Below are 13,245 nucleotides of genomic sequence, written 5' to 3' on the forward strand. Positions count from 1 at the left end.
TCTCCAGGGATGCAAGTAAATGTTAAGTAGCTAAATGTTGTTTTGCACCTGAATCGGATTTTTAACCATTTAGTAACAACTCTTAAGTTGACATAATGATGTAACCTTACTGACTTTCAAAGCCTTTCCCTCCAACTTGGTGTTTTGTACCACTTAAGCAGTTTTAAATTATATTGAAAACTGCGCAATGCAGAAGTCACACCGATCTTGGATCTTGCCTGTATTCTGACCTTGTTAATGCTCTATACGCCTATAGAGTTTTGCCTAGGCCAAGAAGCTTGGGGAACAGCGTAACATTTTAGTTTACCTTCATTAGCTAGAATAGAACAAGCAAGAGTAGAGTGTGGGGTGATTTTCAACTGCCGGCTGCCTGATTCTCACCTGAAAAACGAGTGTCTGGCATTTAAAAATGGGAGGAGGCACCTCGACTGCCATATTGACGCCCAACATCTGCCTGACACAATTTTCAAGTGAGCCTGTAAATGGGCGAGCAGCATGCCCTCCTGTTTCATGTGGGAGGCTGATTAAATATGTTAATCGGTGGGGGGGTGGTGGCGGGTTACGCTTGTATCAGGTGGTGAGCGGGCTAACCAATTGTTCTTAAAGGAACCCATGATGGTTACTCAAGAACACTTGCAGAATTTTTTTGGGAAGAATTTTGTGGGGCCAGGATGAGAGCCACAAAAATCCTGCAGCCCACTGCCAGCTTGTGCTCCAGAATCGGCTTCTCCTCTCCTCTTTCCCCCGCCCCTGCTGCAGGCCTGACCTGTCAGTTAATTCAACATTGGAGCTAGCCAATTGCCTGCCCTCCCACAACTGACTAGCTGCTGTGAGGTACCTGTTTGGTGGCCATCACTATGTATCGGCTTTCAAATGAGGCCTGATTCCGAAAATGGTTCATACCTCCCAATGACCGCTTCAGCTTGGCCACTCCGCCAACTTCACGCCCATTTCGGGCAAAGATTGAATGCCCTTCCTCTCCCCCCCCCCCCCCCCACCCCAATATGTCTTAAAGCTATTCTAAATATTTTTGATTTGACATTTGAAAGTGAAGTCATTCTAATAAACAAATGAATTATTAAATGATGGGCACATTTCATTTTTTATTATACTTTATATTTTGATGTTACAACAATTGTGCATTTAAAATGTAAACTGCAATATATGGTCCAACCGAGTAATTGCTCAGACTTGTACATTAGTTTTGGAAAATCATGTGCTAAGTTTGATTCCCACTATTTTAGTGCAGTGGAACCTGTTGCAACAATGCTTAGGTCTCTGTGGTAATTCCCCTTTGGCATTTCTTTCATTTCAGGATATAAAAGCAATCTCTGAACTTTAAGACCAGCTACTCACTGATGCATCGTAATCATGACATTAGCTGACTAGAAATCCATGTCAGTTGAGCTTGTGCATGGAGCTCTGTTGAATTTGAACACATCGGCATATAGATTTTAAAAAATATGTTTTGTTTAACTCTTCCTAAACTATTTTATAATGTAAAATAAAAAGGTTAATGGAGGGAACCAGTCTATAATAACTACCTATGGGACTGGCTTTGGGTGGTCTAATACAGGTTGAAATGACTTCATTATTAAATTATGGTTGGCAATAATACTAACCAGTCATAACTGACAAGAAGTTTCTCAACACGGGTGGTTTTTAAGACAGGTTTTCTCTTTGTGACATTAAACAAATAAATGTCCTGAGGTTCCTTTGCTGGACTGCTACTGATACCTATGGATCATTAATGTCGGTTTCTCCTGATTTTTCCTTATGAATTGCTTTTTTTTTCTTGAGTGGGGGGAGGGGTGGGGGTGATTGTTGGATTGGTCACTCAATTAAACACAAAGGCTCAACTTCTGGTCCAGAGATGAGTGCAATTATAATCAAGACTCAGGCTGTTGTATGAGGTACAAAAGCTACTGGAATCCTCTTCTTCCTCTGCAGGCACAAAGTTTGTGACTATTGATGTCATTTAGTGAGATTTTTGATCCTTTTTCTCTGCAGAATTTTGGAATTTTTATATTAAAGGTTTATTTAAAAAAAAGTGAATTTACGTGGTTTTAAAAAAGTCCACATTCTGCAAGCATTGAAGAATGTATGCTAAACTGGACAGGCTAGTTTGCAGGATACCTGAACACTCAATCTATTTCATACTTTTACAGTCTTATTCCAAACCAATTATGACCCAAGATGATCAGGAGAATAAATTAGTTATCTCTTTGCATATTCATACCCATTGTGATGAAGACGATTCTATTCATGTGAACGTGGCATGACATGCCTGCAAGTGTATGCTGCTAGGAGAGAAAGTAGTCAGTTTGGTTGACAGGCCTGCTGGTGAATCCCTGCTGCTGACAAGCAAGTCATCGTGAAAGGGACAGAGTGCTTTACTATTCCATTTTTTGAGGAGAGAAGTGAGATTGAGTTAACTAAGTGGAAATTGCTTTCACTGTTACTCTGTATGTTCACTTAATGTCTATGAAATAAAACAATTTAACGATTCCTAACTGACCGTGTCTCACCAAGTAGTTCAGTTCACGTTCAGAAAGATTGGAGAAATGCAAATAAGGGCATGAGCCAAAGATACACTCTTCAGTCGTGAGCACATGGCAGTCAGTCCTATTTTTAAACCCCTGGGTTACGCTATTGTATAATTAGATATTGGGCAGTACGGGCACATTCTTGAACATAAGATGCTGGAGCCACTTGTGGGAGTGACCACAAAAGGAATACCAAAGGCAGACCTGAAACTTATAACTGAGATTGATTGCATTCTGGTGATCAAAATCACAGCGGAACTTGGACACCAAGCAGATCGCCACAATTTCTAGAAGAAACTATGACCCCAATATTGGCGGGCAGGGAGTGGGGGTGGCCGGGGATGTAGAAGACCTGGTGAATTTAATGGCAGGTCCTTATTACTTTTTTAATTCCGTTTTCCACCCGGCGTCCAACTAAATTGACAGGCTGGCCGGCTGCTGGGCGGGAAAACCAGCAGCAGGCCACATCTGGGGACTCTTGGTGACAGTCCCCGGCTATCGGGAGTTGGGTAGGTTTCAGATTGGAGCTTGGGGGGGGGGGGGGTAGTTGGAGGGTGGGTTCGGCCGTGATCGCAGGAGGGGAGCAGGCTGCAGTTCGGGGCTTGTAGAGAAGTTGTCGTGGGAGAGAGGCCGCAATCAGCAGAATGAAGGCTTAAGGGGTGAGCACTCCAGCTCCTCCTGGCCCACAAGGAGTGCTATAAAAAGCACTTACTTTCTGGAGCCAGCAACCCCTGCCTCCCTTTTACTGCTGGGTGTCCCTGGGAAAACCGGCCGGCAGCAGTTAAATTTAAATCAGGCTCCCAATTGCATTGTGGGAGCCTGATTTAAATATGTTAATGAGGTGTCCCGCCTCTCCAAGACTGGACACTCGCACGGCATGCTACCCGTCACCTTAAAATGGCAGTAGGCGCGTATGCGACAGGGTGGGGTCGCATTTCGTGATTTTTAGGGTTTGACCCCCCCACCCCCACCCTGACCACCTCACGCAGTATTGAAGGGGTGGGGGATGTTAATATCGAGGCCTATACTTTTCTTGACTTAGTTAATATTTCAGCAGGTGAGACTGAAGAGCGAGTTGCAGTCTTTTTTTGGGATCTGTCAGAGTAGTGGAGTAGCACTGTGGCTTGTACATCTCCCGATACAATCAACAAAAATACGCATTCTGGCAAGCGATTGTGTTTGATTCCCATCGAAAAAGTTTTGCCTGCTTTACAAAATTCATTGAGTATCTTCATGGCTCGTAGAAAAGATAAAGCAAATTCAGAAAGTGAATTTCAACCTACCAGCCATGCCAGTTCCAGACAATGAGAAGATGCCTACTGGGTTTTGAAAAATGCTCTGCTTGTATCCTTAAGTGTCCCACCTGGTTTAGCTAATGCTGAGAGTGTTTTCCACAATGGCTACTTCCAGGATTACAGGTGAAACAAGCGTTGCAAATTTTGTTGAGTGCAACTGCTGCAGGCAGGTGCCAAAACATTTGGAACTGCTTTTGGGGCCCATTAAAGTGGTGTCAGTGAATGGTGTAAATAATTGTGGGTTGTCATTAGCTTTATTGTGGCTCATACAATTGGTCCAAATTTCTAATTGTGTTCTGGATTTTTTTGGTCTCTTGTTTTCTTGATTTTTAACCAAATTTACCACTTTTTTTTGGGCTTCAGTTTCCCCTCTTTTCCTCCCCCCCCCCCCCCCCACCTTGATTTTGTCCCATTTTGTGACATTTTTTGAAAAAAAGAACCTGGAAAAAAAAATCCTAGTTTCTAACTTCACAATAGAAAATGACATTCATGATCCTCTCTAATACTCTTTTTAATAAACAGCTGATAAGAGATGTTCAAGTGCATGTCGACCCTGGCGACGAGCACAGGGTAATGGCTGGAAGCACCTTACTTCTCCCTGACAGCACATTTTGAACTTAAGAACTTTAGTGGAACATTGGTGAATTGAGCCCATCTCATGACACAGCTTATTGAAGCTCACCCTTTGCAGAACAATGTCGCCTCACACTGCCCAAACTTTTAAAACAAAACACACAATTATCTTCCATATTACAGTGGTTGTGAAATTAACGGTTAAGGATTCTTGTACATCTCATTGTATTATATTGCAGTAATTAATAAAATCAACATTTGAAGTAATTTGTACAGGTAATTGAGATTGAATTGTTTCATCGTTGTTACAGTAAAGACAGCCTACTTTCTGAAGAAGAAAAAGAAACAAAGCCCAAATCACCTGAGCGAGAAAAGATTGATGAGGAGAGTAAAAAAGATGAATCTAGCTGCTCCAGTTCAGAGGAGGAGGATGATGCCTCTGATTCTGAATCTGAGGTAGACACAGGTAAGCTGGACACAGACTGAGATTTTAACTAGGAAATACTAAGGATCAAATCAGAGGAATACACTTTTATGAAAGTACAGGAAGTTTGGAACAAACTTAAAATTTAATCTACTAAATACTGTTTTTGTTTCTCATTCTGTTCTCATTTTTTACCAGCTCTGAACAATTTCAAATGAAAGGTCATATTTAATAGCAACTGGTACCACTTTATTGTGCAGTGTGCATTTAATTGTAACTGTGCCTTTTTAGAGTAAAATATACATTATAGTTGGAAGCAATAAAACATAAACCCAAAATAACTGCTCATTGTGCAAAGCTGGTTTTTAAAAGGCTGTGGTAAAAGTCTATAATCATAGAATTTACAGCACAGAAGGATTCCATTCAGCCCATCATGCCTTCACCTCTTTAAAAGAGCTATCCAATTAGTCCCATTCGCCTGTTCTTTCCCCATAGTCCTGCAAATTTTTCCTTTTGAATTTAATGCAAAAAAGTGCAGTGATACATTTTGGTAGGAAGAACGAGGAGAGGCAATATAAACTAGAGGGCACAACTCTAAAAAGGTTCCGGGAACAGAGAGAGCTTGGGGTATATGTGCACAAATTGTTGAAGGTGGCAGGGCAGGTTGAGAAAGCAGTTAAAAAATCATACGTGATCCTGGACTTCATAAATAGAGGCATAGAGTACAAAAGTATGGAAGTCATGATGAACCTTTATCAAACACTGGTTCCGCCACAACTGTGTCCAGTTCTGGGCACCGCACTTCAGGAAAGATGTGAAGGCCTTAGAGAGGGTGTAGTAGAGATTTACTAGAATGATTCCAGGGATGAGAGTCTTTAGTTACATGGATAGACTGGAGAAGCTGAGATTGTTCTCCTTGGAACAGAGACTGTTGAGAGGAGATTTGATAGAAGTATTCAAAATCATGAAGGATCTAGACAGAGTAGATAGAGAGAAACTGTTCCCATTGGCGGAAGGGTCAAGAACTGGAGGAACATAGATTTAAAGTAATTGGCAAAAGAACCAAAGGTGACATGAGGAAAAATGCTTTTACGCAGTGAGTGGTTAGGATCTGGAATGCACTGCCAGAGGGGGTGGTGGAGGCAGAGTCAATCATGACCTTCAAAAGGGAACTGGAAAGTACTTGAAAGGAAAAAATTTGCACAGCTACGGGGATAGGGTGGGGGAGTGGGACTAGCTGGATTGCTCTTGCGTAGAGCTGGCATGGACTTGTTGGGCCAAATGGCCTCCTTCCATGCTGTAACCTTTCTATGACTGTATGATTTGTCACTAATCAGGACCCCTTGCATTTGGTGGCAATAAATTGAATTTTTTTATTGGAAATTGTTAAACTCCATCATAGTTAAAAGCAGTGGTTTTCTGGACAAAAGTATTTGAAAACTGAGTTTAAGAACCTAGCTTGTTTCTAACTTTATTTAGGGGGTTTGACATCATCACAATCTCTGTTTTTCCACATTTCCCAATCTTAATCTTGACACACAGGCTGACCACTGTAAAAATCCAACGTTTGATTAGTCATGCATCCAAATACCTAACTGATTTCTCACATGTCAATGCTGTAGAAAAATCTTGATGTAGTATTGATCCAGCAACAGCAAATTCATTAAATACTTTGATCTTTACTGTTAGTTGTATCCATATGACTTATATCAATTAGTGTTAATTGTATTCAGGTGGTGCATATCAATTGGGGACTCTTGTATCCATTTAAGAGAGCTTATCTAGGGTGTGGAGTGGGTAATATGGATCTCTTTGAGTAAAGGCTTGGAAGCAACTGAAGACTAGGCTCTAGTATTCTATCCTTCACCACCTGGCTATTCAATTTATTACATTTATGCAGCGTATCGTTATCTGCAGATAGAACATCTTTACAATTTTTCCTCCACTTTCCTTCAATCCAGTATTGAGATATTGAAAATAAGATTTGAGAGTCTGAATGGGCACCTGGTTTTAGAATCCTAGCTTATATAACTGTCTCTTTATATTCTGACCATGTGTCATTGTGACAGGTTGCTGTTGTCAAACCTCAGCTGTGCACTTTGTTTCATAATTTTTGGGCAGGAAAATGTCTGAATCTTTGGGATACATTCTTCTAGACTTGGACCCCTTCCTCATAATTCTGTAAGCAGTCTGTACATGTAGGACACCAAGCTCTTATCAGTCATTCCAGAAGCCCTCTAGGGGCAGTTGGACTAAGGAGGTGATAGGTTTTTGCACTGGGTGAAGCTGTCTTTTTCTCTACTTTCTCCCCTCCACTCATCTGCAAAGGGTTTAGCAAAACCTTCTATACTCCATTATGGTAGGCCCTGCTATGGCTTGGGAAAGCTTGTTAGATGATTAGTGATCTTCATCACTGTGAGCACGTTGCCCTGGATCCCTGGTGAGTCTAGTTCTGGTGGTTACTTTAGCTGCATCAGTGCTTTATAAGATGGATAAGTCTCTGGTCAGGGGTGACTTTTCTTTCAGTGCAGATATTCTTGATGTGTTGTATTCTTTTGATCCCATTCTCATGTTTCTAACCACGTTGCTGCTTTCATGTAAGTACTAATTTCATTAAGCCTTGAAATTGTCAGCATTTCTTGATGGGCCTGCATTGGATTGTGAGGCTGTGTGCTCTTATGAGCCTTGGTCATGATCTACAATTCACCGTTGCAATGTCTGTAATTGTAGGAGCAATCATTTCTAGGGGTTCTGATAGTGGGTTGAACATTTTTATTTTGAACAGGCATACATAAAACTTTTTTTTCTTTTACAGAAAAATCAAAGGCATCTATTAAAAATAGTATAAACAGCAAACTGAACAGTAACTCACAGCTGGCTCCCACTGCAGGGCAGTCCACTCGATACACAGCTACCACTACAACAAGAAAGGTAAAATGCAACTCTGGTATCTGATCTATATTCTGTATGTTTCTGATACTATATTTTGTATAACAAGGAGCAGGGACAGGTGATAGATTTATTTATGTAGGTAACTGTCATGGGTATTGGCACAGATTAATTTATATACTTAATCAATTTTTATATATTTTTATCAGTGAGCAATGCCATCGGAGATCCACTAATAGAACTATTACTTTTTAAATTACTTGAATTAATTTGAAAAATAGGTTTATTGGTCACTACCTTTTTTAAAAACAAAAGTTCCAGAGAATTATAATTAACTTCAACAACAACTTGCATTGATCTAGAGCCTTTAAACGGAAAAATGTCCCTAAAATTTCATAGGCATAAGGAAAGAAGTGAATGCTGAGGCAAAGAAGTAGATATTCAGAGGGCTGACCAAAAGTTTGGCCAAAGAGTGGGCTTTAAAGAGGGTATTAAAGGAGGATTGGGAAGTGCAGAGGGAATTCCAGAGCATGGTGCCTTGTCGGCTGAAGACATGGCCACCATTGCTGGGGCAAAGGGAGGATGGATACGCAAGAGGTCAGAGGAACAGTGAGTTTGGGAGTGATTGTCGTGCTGGATGAGATGGGGAAGGGTGAGGCCATTAAGGAATTTAAACATGAGAATTTTAAATTGGAGGTGTTGGGGGACCGGGAGCCAATGTCTGTCAGTGAGGATAGGGATGATGGATGAACGAGACCTGGTGCGGGATAGGATACACACAGCTAAGTTTTGGATGAGCTGAAGTTTGTGGAGGGTGGGAGACCAGCCAGGACAGCATTGAAACAGTCTAGTCTGGTGGTGACAAACACATGTATGCGAGTTTGAGCAGCAAATGGACAAGGCGGGGGTGGAGGTGAGCAGTGCTATGGAGGTGGAAGTAGGCAATCTTTGCGATGGAGAGGATATGAGGTTGGAAACTTGGCTCGGGGTCGAATTAGGATACCGAGGTTGTGAACAGTCTTGTTTAGCCTGACAGTGGTCAGGAAAGGGGATCTGTTCCTCATTGCTTTCGGATGTTTTTAACATTTTTTATTTGAAGAGATGTTACAGGGAGAAAATGGAAGTTGAACTGGCTTAGAAGAGTTACCGTGCCTAGTATTGAGGGTGATGAATTAGCATTTAGTAATCACTAAACAAAGTTTCATCAAGGATCTTGTAATTTTTATGTTTTTGGTATATGTTTAATGCAGTTTCTATTTATTGTTGGTCTCAGTAATTCCTTTCAACTACCACATCATGGTATACATCAGTACAGTTTGGGTTAGGGGTTGGAGTCTGTCATCAAAGATATAAACTTTAAATTTTTTTGGATACGGTCCTTATCTATGATTATTTAATGGTCAAATGCTGTCCTGTGACAACTTTATATCTTTTCCCTTACTTTGCGAGGTGGCCAATTTCTCAGTTAAAGCTGCCTTCCCATTATTTTTCCTTGGGCTTGTGTATGGCATTCTTGCTTTGTTCCTGACCCTTTCCACTCATTTAAAATATTGGGAGCTGAGTCTTAACAACAGTGTGCCATATTTTTGTGCCAGATTCTCAGAAATGCCCAATCATGAGGTCAGCTAATTAATGATAGTCACCACAGGCCAAGTTCTGTTGGGCAAGGCCATTACTGGAATGTTCCTGTAAAGTTAATCCCAATTCTTTCATTTTAGAAAGAGCTGCTATTTCCTACTTGGAGCAGAAGGACATTTGATTCTCAAGGCTTTGTTTTCAAAGCAGAGCATTGACAAGCAGTTGTGTAGTCTTGGAAGCACTGCAGCAGTCATGATTACAATAATAACTGTACCACGGTAGTAATATTTTCAATTAAAACTACGTGACCCCCAAAATCATTTCATATTGTTAAAAATTATAGGAATCAACAAATTAAGCCCAGCAAAACATCACCATTTTAATACTTTTAGTTTTTAACTATTAAAATGGAAATATGATGAATTGAATTTAAAATAATCTCAATTACTGTGTTGCTGAGACACCTCTCAGTCGTGACAGCGTTGCATAGCACATTGAAAATTGAAAACGTTTTTATTTTAAGTGTGTTTTTAAAGTCATGTACAGTCCTCCATTTCAGATGTAAACTGGGATTTTTGTTTGCAGGTCTACACAGCCATACATGAACTTTAGCTCCTTACAAATGTTATTGGAAATCATTTAACAGTGAAATACTTATTTTAATTACTATCTTATTAAACCTATATTTGATAGAGACACTGAATTGGAGCATGGGTGTGCTGTATCACTGAATGGTGACCCTCTGGTTTGCATCTGTGATGCCACACACTAGTTACTTCTGGAAGAAAATGCCAAGTAGATGTCAGGTTCTTTCCTTTAAGATGAGAACAGTAGTCAAAAGGAGAGCTGAGTTGTTGAAACTACCAGTGGATTTAATGTACTATTCTGTGACACATTACATTGGGCTCCAACATATGTGTCTTTACTTTTTGATTCTTTGTGGCTTCTAAATTATATTTTCACCTTCATTTTTGAGCACTGTGATGCAGGTTGTGCTATTTTTCTCAGGTATACACTACCTTGTCACATCTCTTATAATAGCTTTAAAGTACATTTGTTTTCCTGGTGCTTCATTCCATTTATTTCCCTCAGCATCCTTCACGTAACCCCAGTACTTGGCCTGAATCTTTGTTTTTTTTATGGTTTCCCAAAATCATGAAGGGTCTAGACAGAGTAGATAGAGAGAAACTGTTCCCATTGGTAGAAGGGTCAAGAACCAGAGAACATACATTTAAGGTGATTGGCAAAAGAACCAAAGGTAACATGAGGAAAAACTTCTTTACACTGCGAGTAGTTAGGATCTGGAATGTGGGGATGGTGGAGGCAGATTCAATCATGGCCTTCAAAAGGGACCTGGAAAGTACTTGAAAGGAAAAAATTTGCAGGGCTACAGGGAAAGGGCGGGGGAGTGGGAATAGCTGGATTTCTCTTGCATAGAGCGAACACTGACTCGATGGGCCAAATGGCCTCCTTCCATGCTGTAACCTTTCTATGATGGGGAGGGATGGTCTTTTTAAGGTATTTCCAACCTATCTGTGTTTTGTTGCAATACAGCATCTGCAGCTGAGCGAATGATTGGGTGACCTGCAACTAATATTTCACTGCTCTGTAACAGGTTGTTAAGATGTTCACAAGAGTGGTCCAGGATCAGTCCCTCCTCAGATTTTCTTGATGTTCTGTGGGAAAGCACCTGATTTGTTCCACAGCATCATCGCTAGGACCATTAACTTAGCTTGTTGTGGAATAAGGTTGTGATCTACATCCCATCCCACTAGAGTAGCAGATTGGTGTTGCAGTGCACTTTGCTATCAGGTTGCAAGCTACTTATCTTTGGCCGTTGCCTTTGTTATATCATCAAATCAGTTTTCCAATGATGACTGGAACCCCAAGAATGTACCCATTTCTGGTGAACTGCTAAATCTTAAATCTACTATAGCACCAACCCTAGTACATTGCTTCCGTATCGTGTTAAGAAATCGCTGTTCTCTTGACAAAATGTTTGTTGTTCCAATCCTTCTTTACAATTTGACCCTTTTCTGGCCAATTTATTTCTGCAATATTTAATTCACATGATTTCCTGTATATCCACAGATGTTGGATTTTATTCTACATAATACATTAGTGTGACTATATTTACAGTATTTAATTTTAGCCCTTTCTGATGGGACATTGGTTCAGAGAAAGGAGATGATATCCTGTGCTATCAGAGAATGATGATTATTCTTTTCAATAAAAGTCAAGGTTGGCTAGAGATGGATGATTCAGTTTTATTAAAAACACACATGGAAGTAGATGAAGTGGAAGGTAGTAATTTTTTTTAAGAAATCTGATTTGTTTTTGTTATACATTCTTTAGGAAGAACAAAGACACCATAAGCTATGCAAGAGTCTAGAAAGATTTGTCTTGACAACACAACTAATAATCTAAATGGACAGATTTTTGTTAATTACATATTAATCTTTGAGAAGATTGTGAAGAAGGAATTGTAGTTTGGGTTGTGTAGGAATTTGAGAGCACCACGAATGGGAGCTAACTGCAGCAAAAGCTGGATGAGTTTAAAGCCCTCGTCTGATCACTTAGACTCAGATGTTCTTATTGCTTGAGCTCGGTAGGGAAAACCTGATGGTATGATTAGTGTAAGCTTGCCTTCCATGACTGATTAATTCAGAATGGCCTGTACTTGTTGGAAGGAAGAAAAGGGAGGAATGAGGTTGTCTTGATGTATTTATTCAATAGATAATTGAGTTGTATTTTTGTCTTATTTACTCTGTGGAATCTTGCTATATGTAAATTGGCTGTCACATTTGCCTACAATAACGACTACACTTTTAAAAAAAATAATAATTTGTTGTGAAGTGCTTTAAGGCATCCTGAGGACATGTTAAGGCACTATGTGAATGCAAGTTCTTTCTTTCACAATTGAATGTATATTGTGCTTTTCAATTGAAGCTTTATTTCAGTAGTTTCTTTTGTGAAACTTGAAGCTGGCTGCTTGTGCCTTTTTTTTCATTCTTTAAGCTGTCTTAAAATATTCTGCACATTGGGGCAGAATTAACAAAAGCAAAATTAAAAGATCAAAATTAACCATGAACTGAAACTGCTACAAGTTGTGTGAAAGAGGATTTGTAGAAATTGTGTAATTATCTTGTTACAGATTATTAGCCCTTTTATTAAATCTACTGCCAAAGATGAAGATGGAAAAGATGAATCTCCAGCTTCTTGGAGACTGGGGTTGAGGAAAACTGGGAGCCACGATGCACTGAGTGACATTAGCAGTTCCCAAGCACTGAAAGAGAAGGACTCCTTTGGGATTATCCGGTCTGCTTCAAGTCCCCGTCTTTCAACCATATTTGATAACCGGGAAAAGGTGCATTTTTGATAAATTATTCTCATTCTGTGCAGGATTTTTATGGAATCCCTTTCATTGGTAGAAGCTACAATTGAATGTTGTAGCTGAATGGCACCATTTGTTCCATTTTCAGATGGATATTGTTTCCCAAAGCTCTGTTGTAGTATAAAACATTGATCTGAAAACAGATTTTGGACCCAGTAGATGGACATATAATTTGCTGAAGAATTAGAAGTAACCCCAACCATAGCTTATTCCATACATGATTTTGAATAGGTGTCCTACTGTATTTTTAGCCAGCTGAAAGGATGACTATTTTGAGTTTGTTTTTGGGATGTGGCGTTAGAGAAGGAACATTGTTACATGTGTTTTGGAATTGGTCTCATATTTTGCCTTTTGGAAAAAAAAAAGTTCTGAAGATCACAGGAGAGCGAATTCATTTTCTGATCCCAAGAGATCCTGGGGCTAATTTTCCTGTCTCCCTGTGGCATCAGGCAGGTGAAGTGCACAGCACATGCAAAGACTTAAACCCGTTTATATTTCTAGAAGGTTCGGGCGTATTATCCTATTTCCAGGACGTCTCTGTGCACA

At 40.0% G+C, this 13,245-nt stretch overlaps 1 protein-coding gene across 6 annotated transcripts in view; it reads left to right on the forward strand.

The window, feature by feature from the left end:
- The window catches only part of LOC137344427 (protein phosphatase 1 regulatory subunit 12A-like), a 211,413-nt gene that overhangs the window by 100,610 nt on the left and 97,558 nt on the right, over nt 1-13,245 (forward strand). For all 6 annotated transcript variants that reach the window (XM_068007389.1, XM_068007392.1, XM_068007388.1 and 3 more), the window contains exons 8-10: nt 4,726-4,880; nt 7,654-7,769; nt 12,460-12,672. In XM_068007389.1, coding sequence (XP_067863490.1) covers nt 4,726-4,880; nt 7,654-7,769; nt 12,460-12,672 — 484 coding nt within the window. The remainder of the gene's footprint in view (nt 1-4,725; nt 4,881-7,653; nt 7,770-12,459; nt 12,673-13,245) is intronic.

This window comes from Heptranchias perlo, chromosome 27 (genome assembly GCF_035084215.1).
Source record: "Heptranchias perlo isolate sHepPer1 chromosome 27, sHepPer1.hap1, whole genome shotgun sequence".
Lineage (NCBI taxonomy): Eukaryota > Metazoa > Chordata > Chondrichthyes > Hexanchiformes > Hexanchidae > Heptranchias > Heptranchias perlo.